This window comes from Camelina sativa, chromosome 3, assembly GCF_000633955.1.
Source record: "Camelina sativa cultivar DH55 chromosome 3, Cs, whole genome shotgun sequence".
NCBI classification, from domain to species: domain Eukaryota; kingdom Viridiplantae; phylum Streptophyta; class Magnoliopsida; order Brassicales; family Brassicaceae; genus Camelina; species Camelina sativa.
Window position 1 is genome coordinate 4,897,272 of NC_025687.1, and position 9,427 is coordinate 4,906,698.

General features: G+C 38.8%; 3 protein-coding genes across 4 annotated transcripts in view; 2 read left to right on the top strand and 1 right to left on the bottom strand.

Annotated features, from left to right (window-relative positions):
• LOC104769735 (caffeoylshikimate esterase-like) overlaps positions 1 to 606 on the top strand; it is a gene marked incomplete in the record, with an annotated part of 2,781 nt that extends 2,175 nt beyond the window's left edge. The window contains 1 exon segment of the mRNA XM_010494018.2: positions 1 to 606. Within this exon segment, the coding sequence (XP_010492320.1) occupies positions 1 to 471 (471 nt within the window).
• On the bottom strand, positions 638 to 6,398 carry LOC104769714 (helicase-like transcription factor CHR28). Its single transcript, XM_010494000.2, has 12 exons — positions 5,973 to 6,398; positions 5,797 to 5,878; positions 5,441 to 5,662; positions 4,198 to 5,324; positions 3,816 to 3,887; positions 3,504 to 3,581; positions 2,553 to 3,393; positions 2,340 to 2,470; positions 2,001 to 2,213; positions 1,258 to 1,857; positions 966 to 1,175; positions 638 to 869 (listed from the first exon to the last, which is right to left on the bottom strand). The coding sequence occupies exons 1-12, from the start codon at positions 6,117 to 6,119 to the stop codon at positions 759 to 761; spliced, it is 3,834 nt and encodes a 1,277-aa protein (XP_010492302.1). The 5' UTR covers positions 6,120 to 6,398; the 3' UTR covers positions 638 to 758.
• Positions 7,057 to 9,244, top strand: LOC104769746 (glucose-induced degradation protein 8 homolog). Of its 2 annotated transcripts, none has more exons than XM_010494030.2 (8): positions 7,057 to 7,122; positions 7,275 to 7,355; positions 7,468 to 7,491; positions 7,591 to 7,750; positions 7,849 to 7,955; positions 8,156 to 8,275; positions 8,503 to 8,671; positions 8,894 to 9,244. In XM_010494030.2, the coding sequence occupies exons 2-8, from the start codon at positions 7,332 to 7,334 to the stop codon at positions 9,019 to 9,021; spliced, it is 732 nt and encodes a 243-aa protein (XP_010492332.1). In that variant the 5' UTR covers positions 7,057 to 7,122; positions 7,275 to 7,331; the 3' UTR covers positions 9,022 to 9,244. The 2 variants fall into 2 exon arrangements, with proteins under 2 accessions (XP_010492332.1, XP_010492340.1); XM_010494038.1 differs by having other exon boundaries at positions 7,074 to 7,122; positions 7,240 to 7,355.

Consider the following 9,427-nt stretch of genomic DNA (forward strand, 5'->3'; position numbering starts at 1 on the left):
AAAATCTCTGACAAGGTGAGACCTAAATGGCCGATTGATCAGTTTCTGATTATGATCTCCAGATTCTTGCCGACTTGGGCGATTGTTCCGACGGAAGATCTGTTGGAGAAATCGATCAAAGTGGAAGAGAAGAAACCGATTGCCAAGAGGAATCCGATGAGGTACGGTGAGAAACCGAGGTTAGGTACAGTGATGGAGCTGCTTAGGGTTACTGATTACTTAGGGAAGAAGCTAAAAGATGTCAGCATTCCCTTCATTGTTGTACACGGAAGTGCAGATGTTGTCACTGATCCTGAAGTAAGCAGAGAGCTGTACGAAGATGCTAAGAGCAAAGACAAGACATTGAAGATCTACCAAGGTATGATGCATTCCATGTTGTTCGGTGAACCGGATGACAACATTGACATTGTTCGCAAGGATATTGTTACTTGGTTGAATGATAGATGTGCTGGAGACAAAACCCATGTTTGATGGAACTCATTGTCATTGTTGCTGTAATGCTTGTATAGTCATATTTTTATCATGAAACGGTATTTGGGCAAGTGACTAGACATTGATGTATATATCAATCTCATTGTTCTTACAGAGTTTTCTTGTAATGCTCAATTTCATTCTATATTCAAAGCAAAGCTACTTTTTTCCTATTTCCATGTTTGCACAAACCTGAAGTTAGTTCAGAAGATCTCTTCTGCTAAAAAACTGCACAAACCCGGAATACCCTATATACTATATGTACCTGAGTTTGTCAGAAAAGCTTTTCAAGTATCCGCCATGAACAGATAGTTCAAGTCCTCCACAGAGAGATGCGATTGCCGACTACCCTTTTCATCTTCTCCAAATGCAGAAGCTACCATCATTCTCTTCTTTTGCTGTGGCAATTTAATGTTTGTGAGGATAACTTAGCTAGTAGAAACTAGAAACTATAAGTAAAAAACATAAAAACGTTGCAGAAATGATGAACTGACCTGAAGGGCCAATATGCGATCTTCAACTGTGTCTTTTACTGTGAACCGCACCACTTTTACTGGTCGTGTCTGTCCAATACGGTGTGCTCTGTCAATTGCTTGATCTTCAGTGGTCGGGTTCCACCATAAGTCCAGCATCAGAACATGACAAGCTGCCACCATGTTTAGCCCAAGACTAGCAGCTTTGAGAGACATAATCATTACAGAAACCTGAAGTAAGAAAGCCAGACACAGTATTATTATGTGTAACATAAGTGCTGCAGAGACAAAACGATGATCTTGGACTAAATACCTCAGGTAGAGTATTAAAATCTTGTACTGCTGCATCTCGAGCTGCTACCGTCATTTTTCCATCAAACCTTCTATACTGAATACCCGAACTCTTAAGACAAGCTTCAAGCAGGTCCAGCATCTTTGTCCATTGGGTAAACACAATGGCTTTTTCGCCAACTACCTTAACCAGACCATCCACGCTACTCTTCGCTGGAGTTGCAGGTAAACTGGATGACTTGTCAAGTTGCTGATTATTCTCTCCATTCTCAGAGCTCTGGTTCAAATCATTAACTACAGTTGTCGGACTATGTGGTCTGCTCAGCGATTGCAAGATATCTAGAGCAGCCTTGATTTTGGATGAACCACATGGAAAATTTTCATTACAAGGCTCATTACTCCCTACAGGATCTGAAATGGTACGATCACATGGAGCATCAAGTTTATGCAAGCCAAGCATAGCATTTTCCAGTGTTTCTCTGGAAAATAATGATGAAATTTCAAGTCCGGCTTTGCAGTATGACAGTGGGCATTGATTATTATCGCGAGTAAGGAATTCGCAAATGCACTGTTTACAGAAAACGTGACCACAAATTGAAACAACCGCATCTTTGGGTGCACCCTATAAGTGAGGAAGAGGCACAGAATAAGAAACTCATGGTGAACATAAAATAACTTGACATCTAAATGCGAGAGATAACAACTCAAAGAATCCAAAGCAGTGCCTTTGAGTTTAAAGTATTATTCAGGAGTCGAGAATCTTACATTGCAGATACCACAAATTGCTAGTGAAGAAGCTACTAAGCGATGTAGAAGAAAGGTTTGGTTCTCATATGGAAGCTTCCTAGCCACTTCAGTTGAGGAAGTCCATGTCGTACTGGATACTAAAAGAGGGTGACCACAAGCTTGACGAAGACGCAACAGCATCAACAATATATTTACATAGTTTTGCTTCACCGTTCCAGCTTCTGCATATTCCTTACAATTCAATTACGTATAAACAAAGAATCAGGCCTTCAGTATCATTATAGACTAAGAAGCACCCATGGGCGGTCATAAAATTGTAATTGCGTAACCATGTTCTACAAGTGTCCATAGCCATACCTTGTATTGATCACGAGAGTCGCACTCTAACTTTGAGTAGAATTCACGTTCTTCCTTGGTGAAGTCCACTCTCCTCAACTCAATGGACTTAGGAGGTAAAGAGATTACGGGTTTTCCATCAAGAAGTGTATCTAATGATTTTACTAGTTAAAAACCATAGAAAACTTTCACGAAATATCTGCGGAACTTTAGCTTCATAATAAGAAGACTGACCTTTGGTTCGTCTAAGCATTATTTTTTTCAGGATAGCCTGCAACGTTTGATATCCTTTCACAGGGTACCTACTGATGGGGTTCTTAATCGTTTCACAAAACGTTGGGTAGCTAGAATAAGGATCATACTTAAGAAATCTGAAGTAGCTGTAGAGGTCATCAATTGAATTCTGGATAGGAGTGCCAGACAAACACCACCTCCGCTTAGCATGAAGGCCTGAGCATGCCCTTGCAGCGTGGGTTTTGTGATTCTTAATGCTCTGAGCTTCATCTAAAACAACTCTAAACCATGAAACTTGCGCGAGAGGACCAGACATAAACACAACAGGTTCACAATCCATATGTTTCCTCTTCTTTGTCCCCTTCTTTTGAGATTTTGGCGGATTTTTTCTGTTTGAGCCAAAACCAGCAGATTCGACTCCTCCATCATGTATGCCACCCTTATCATCAGCTTTATTAAGAGGCTGTTTCGGGACTTCCATGCTCACAAGGGAATATGTGGTAATGACAACATCGTATTTAGCTAGCTCGTGAGGATCCTTTGTCCTGCTGGAACCATGGTACACAAGAACAGAGAGATTTGCTTCAAGAGTAACCTTCTTGCGTAATTCATCAGCCCATTGCCTCATCAGACTAGTGGGACAGACAATAAGAGTTCCGGCAACTGGCCTTCCGTTCATCTTGCATAAACTATCTTTGGCGACTTTTTTTTCACTGAAAACAGCTTGAGAGTGATCAAATGGATTGCTTCCTCTATTCTTTGAATCTTCTTCACATGGTAGAGAATGTGTAGACCGTTCTGTCAGTATAAGCGCTATTGTGGAAACTGTTTTTCCAAGCCCCTGCAAAAGAAGATAATGACACAAGAAAAACTAGTAAGATCAATGTTTGTTGTGTTGAATATGTATTGTAACTGATAAGATGATATAGATTACAACAGTAGAAATATAACCTGATCATCAGCAAGAATCCCCCCAAAACATGGGTTCCCGCTAGTCTCCTTTTGGGACATCCACGCCAACGCAATCCGCTGTTAAGGTGTAATGTATGGTTAAATTGGATCTACACTAAATATAACAAAGAAAAGTATCATCAACTTGGAGAAACCATGTCAACTGACAAATTTCCACAATTCAGGCCTAAATCATCTTAGTTAAGCAAAGAGAAGGACACTTAAGAAATAGACACGCAAAAAACTGAGTTCTACAGTTTGTCTTATAAACATCTACAAGGAATGTTACTACTTATCTAATAAAATACAAACCTGATGTCTAAGAAGCGAGACTGCCAAGACACCGTCAGGAGGATTTGCTTCAAAACTAGGCTGAGAAAGATCCTGTTATTTCAAGCAATGTCGTTAGACCTAACGACACTGAAACAAAATAAGGAGAAAGGGATAATATTGGATAAAACTCATAAGATGCAGTTTGGCATTATATCACACATACAACCAACATCAGAAGACTTAAATAAATACCTCATGCACAGAACACAAGAACAGACTTTTAATAATAATAAGCTTCCGCATATCACGAAAACTTCATAAAGGAATTGAGTATGTGATGTGTGTCTGGGCGAGAAATGTATTAAAAAGAACAGACATGGGATAATTGAGAAAAAGGCTTACACGCTTAAAGACCACTAACCTGCATATCAGCATGAAGGATCATGTTTTCCTTGTTTGACTCAAACTTCAAGCCTCCACAATGATTAGAAGTTCGACTAACTGTAGAATGTTCTGAAGAAAACACTGGTGTCTGCACATCCAGATATTGGTTTCGATTAAAAAATTCACCACAAGATTCTATTTTATGGATATCAGAATCATCATCTAGATCAGGTATACGTTTAGATGGACTTTCAACTGTTCCAGAGCTGAAACTAGAAAGATTAACGCCTGCCCTCCGCCTCCTAATATATTCATGGTCCTCGCCTCCTACCAGAATATCCAAATACCCAGAGCAAGATTTTACTGGGTCAGGTTCTACTACGTTTTGCAAATAAACATCTGAATCGAAACAATTATAGAAGCTTCTGCCGTCAATAACTTGGCCAGGGAAAGAAGTCGGAGGTGCCATAAACGAGTATTCGCTCCCGACATCTGTCTGATAGGAGGTTGCGCAATTAGATCCACCAGACCATTGCAAAGTCGTTCCTTCAACTGTATGAACATCACTACATATACTAGAGTTCCCAGGAACTGAACTGTAAACCGTGTTCTCCAACTCAAGCTCTGGTTTAACATTCACATGGACTGCTCTATTCTCCTGAAAGCTGCTTGAACAATTATAAGGCTGCTGAAGCTCCTTATCAACTCGATGAACATCAAAACTATTGTATAATTTGACAGAAGCAGGGGAAACTGAAGGAATGATTTCACATTGGATGCTGAGTTCTCTTTCACTGCTTACATAAAGCCCAGAGTTCCTCTCTGCAGTTCCATTATCTAGTTCGACAGGTCTGTCAAAAACCATCCAGCTTGCATCATCTGACTGACACTCCCTAAATCCACTATCCATGTTATTTACAAATTCTTCTTTTTGGGGAAATAAGTGGAATGTGTAACTAGGGGAGACTTCTGATAGGGATGCATCCATTGTATGGTGGAGATATGGTTCAGAAGAGGCACAATTATCAGCACAATCAGTAACAGGACTGGAATCATCAGAGATATGAGACATTAGGGAGGAATTTTGCATAGCTCCAATTCCTGAGTCCTCTCCAGGCATGGCATTGAAATAGGGAGTCATCACAGTGGGGGTGCAAGGTATACCTGCAATATGATGTAAAAATCAGTGAGAAAATCTCTCGATATTTAGCTCCAAATGATAGGGAACATGGAAATTTAAAGAGAATAAAACCTGAAAACTTAACAGAGAAGGTTCATACATTTGGAATCAGTTGTCATGTCATCCAGGTTAGATACAGTGCCATATTCAAAATTTTCAGGATAGGAGACCACATCGCCACCATAGTCATAGAAACAAGTCGCATCTGCTTCCAGTCCTCCATTCCCAGGGTCAGCAAATGAACTTGGCTCTGGTATTACACTTTGTGAGGCTCCAGGACCATACATATCCCGGTAAGGAAACCAATCAGTGGCCTGAGATCCTATGCAAGAACCATATATAATCGAAAAAAAAAATCAAAACACTGAACTTAATTCCACACTTCAATATTTAAAGTTTTTACAGAGAAAACCAAAAGAAATAAACAAAAGAGTACTCCTCGCTACGTCTACTAACCACTTTGCATCATCAGTGTGTTACTAAGCTCACCAGACTCTACAACAGATGAACTAACCGGAGTCACCAATTCTTCACTAACCTGAAAGTAATCACTCAAAATTTGAAGTCTCCATCACTATAATCGAGAAATTAAGTAAGCATTTGAACCAAATAGACTTAGCGAAACCATATACCTCAGGATCCTCGTCGAGAATCCGATAAATCGATTCAATGTCAACCATAAGATCCTCGTCTTCGGCTCCAAATCCAAAGCCTCCAGAACAATCATCCTCTAACAGCGACGAATCGCGAGGCTGGAACACTGAATCCTTCTCACTCATCACGAACCCAAACCCTAAGACTGTAAAAATCGAAACAAAAACCTTAATCCAACACTCAGAGAAGAGCTTTTTTTCTCCCGGAAAGCTTTAGTCAAACACGAAATCTCCGACACGCGAACACAGAGACTTGCGATTTCGAAAGGGAGGGGAAGAAGAAAAATAAAACTAGCGAGTATAGGTTAGGGAAACGATGAATTTTTAGTCAGAAGAAGGTTTTAGGGAGGGGGATGATGATCCACGCGACTTTTATAGTGCCGGTGGTGAGGTTTTTTTTTTTTTTTTTTTCCTTTCTTTCTTCTCTCGGAATGGAGAAAAGGTAAGCGAAAGAGACGCTGATTTAAAATAAGAAACGGTCGAAGAAGTTGGCTTCTTTTGTTTGATTGTTCCTATTGGTGGTGGTCATTGTTTATTATTAACAATCATGAGCCGTTATTAATTTAACATTTGATTAATGTTTTCTACTAACCAATCAAAGTAATTTGCTGACTTCAAAAACAAAAAGTAAATTGCTTATGAGATAAGCATTAATCATTTCTTAGCGTTTTTTATACTCTTTTTTTTTTGTTTTTCCTAATTTTCTACACGCCACACAATTAATGTTTGTTTACAGGTTTAACCAAAAAGTTTAGATATATAACCTTTTGTCAAAACAGAAAAGTTGGTTTATTTTTCCTTCTTGTATCCATTATTAAATGAGTAGATTTAAACGTATCGCAAATTTTATCCTCAACTATTTCCTACCAAAAATGTCACTCACTAAACTCCCAGATAATTTATTAGGAAATAATTAAATTACCATTTTACTCACACAAAAAAATACACCTAAACGGCTAAACCAATCTTGTTAGCTATTTCAACCGCCTCGATTTATTACGGTTCGACCAAAACTCGGTTTAATTATGTTTATAAATAAGAGAGGATTAAAAAATTTCTTAGGCAAATCGCACAAGAAAAGGAACCACGCGAACCGTTTTCACAGCAATCAATCCTTCACTCTCTCCAGGTACTTTTTTTTCTCGGAAAATTTCGTAGATTTTCCCGGAAAAAACTCGTCTCCGCACCTAATCTTTCTTAGAAATTACGCACACTATTGTATCCTGCTCGATCTTTTGACTAAAAGACCTCGATACTCGTCTTTCTTTGTTCGTCGCGAAGCGAATTTTCTTGGTCAACTTTGAGAGAACATTTTCTCGGGAAAATTCAATTGTTCAGATGGCAGATAGCGAAGATGATGAGGTAATTAATCGATTCATCTTCATCGATTTGTTTTTTTTTCTTTGTATGACGATGGTTCAACAAGAGTGAGGATTACTAATGTAACTCTGTATCTGGCTTCGTTCTTATTCAGATAATAGATATTGAAGGATATACGGTAATGATCTTTGTCTTCACCGATTGTTTTCTTTGTATCCAAGTTTGATGATGAATGTGATTTTGGATGAACTGAATCCTTTTTTTTTCTTGGTTTTAGGAATCATCGAAAGAATCGATTACGAGTGAAGATTGGGAGCGGTTGCTGACAAGTGTGAAGATTCAGAAAGAAGAAGTGAACAGACTCGTTATGAATTTGTTTGTGGTTGAAGGTTATCTAGAAGCTGTGGAGAAATTCGAAAGAGAGTCTGGAACTAAGCGTATCTCTTTTTTATTTTTAGAGATTCTTTGTTGTAGTGCTGTGTGTTAGTGTGTTATCTGGTAATGGTTATGGTTATGATTCCTTATCAAGAAACAGCAGAAGTTGAATCTGCGAGTATCGCTGGCCGACTGGCTGTTGTCAAGGCTATCCGAAGTGGAGATCTTGAGGTTGCTGTTGAGAAGCTGAAGGTTTTAAACCCTGAGGTACCGTACATTGCTTTTTTTTTTTTTTTCTGAATCTGAATGACAGAATGAGCATTTGTGATCGATCGAACCTTAAGATAGAGCTTGTCACATTTTCATGCAAACTTATAATTTGGCTTGGACATGTGTGTGATATGTTTGCTTTTCTATTCCTAATTGGTCACAGTTTCTCACCACATGAGACTCTTTGCTATTTGCAGATACTGAAGGAGAATTTTGTTCTCAATCAGCAAAGGTTGATAGAAATAATCCGCTTGGGGACTACTGATGAGGCGTTGGAGTTTGCTCAGAAAGAGCTTAAACCATTTGGAGAACAGAACGTAGGTCTACTTAACCCGTTAATTATTGATTCATCTTTTTGGACTTTCATCCATCTATGTTCTGTCATGATCGTATACTTAATAGTTTACTTAGTTTCTTATCTATGTGTTAAGCATCTATATCTTGCTCGCTGACTCCACAAATGCCATTGTTCTTTAAATCCTATTAGAGTACATACTGACACATCACTTGTCATAAAAGATAACACCTTTTACATCTTATGCAGCGGGTGTTTCTGGAAGAATTGGAAAAAACTCTTATGTTGCTCGGTTATGAAGATCTCTCTACCTCTAGCTGCCCGATGACTCTGAGAGAGCTTCTTACCAATTCACAGCGGTTGAAGACAGCTGCCGAAGTAGAAGCAGCGATTCTTATAAGTCAGACTGGTGAAAAATGTAAGTGCTCAACTTCTTACTAACCGCAATTACAACAAACCTCTAGCACTGTTCATTTACAAATTAATAGGATCAACTGTTTATGATGCCAAAAATTTTCATAATTACAGTGAGACTAACTGTTTTTTACATTCTTTAGTATCCCACATGTGCTGTTCAGATTGCCTCTTGAAACAGTCAATGTACTAACTCGATGATGGTCTTATGTTTGTGAATAAACAGATCCCAAACTTGAACACTTGTTGAAGATGCTGAATTGGACTCAGAATCAACTGGATGAAGAGTTAGAGTATCCACGCATGACTGTTTTGCCCACTGGCCAGGTTACAGTCATAAACTCATCAGAATGATTCTTCACCTCTTTCAGCAACCAAAGGGAACATATATAGTGAGATATAACCTGATATGTGACATGAGGAGACTAGCATTGCTTCATATTTTGTATATTTTGATTGAGATGAAGTTTTTGGCATTGCACTTATTGATAAAAGGCATTTTGCTTTCAAATGGGAAATATGGACCACTTGGTGGTAGCAGTAAAGAAAAATATGTAGGTTACTAGTTAAGCTTTTATTCTCCAACATGGTACGGTTCCTAGAAAGCTACCTGTGAAGGGGCTATTGAATTGGTTTTGAAGTTTGTTGGGGTGTTTGACCTACTAACCAAAAAAGTTGCTTGTTTGTCTCCTTATTGCACTGTTCTTCAATGTACTTTAAAATCTCTGGGCTTTGCTTATCTCTCTCTCTCACCTAAGAA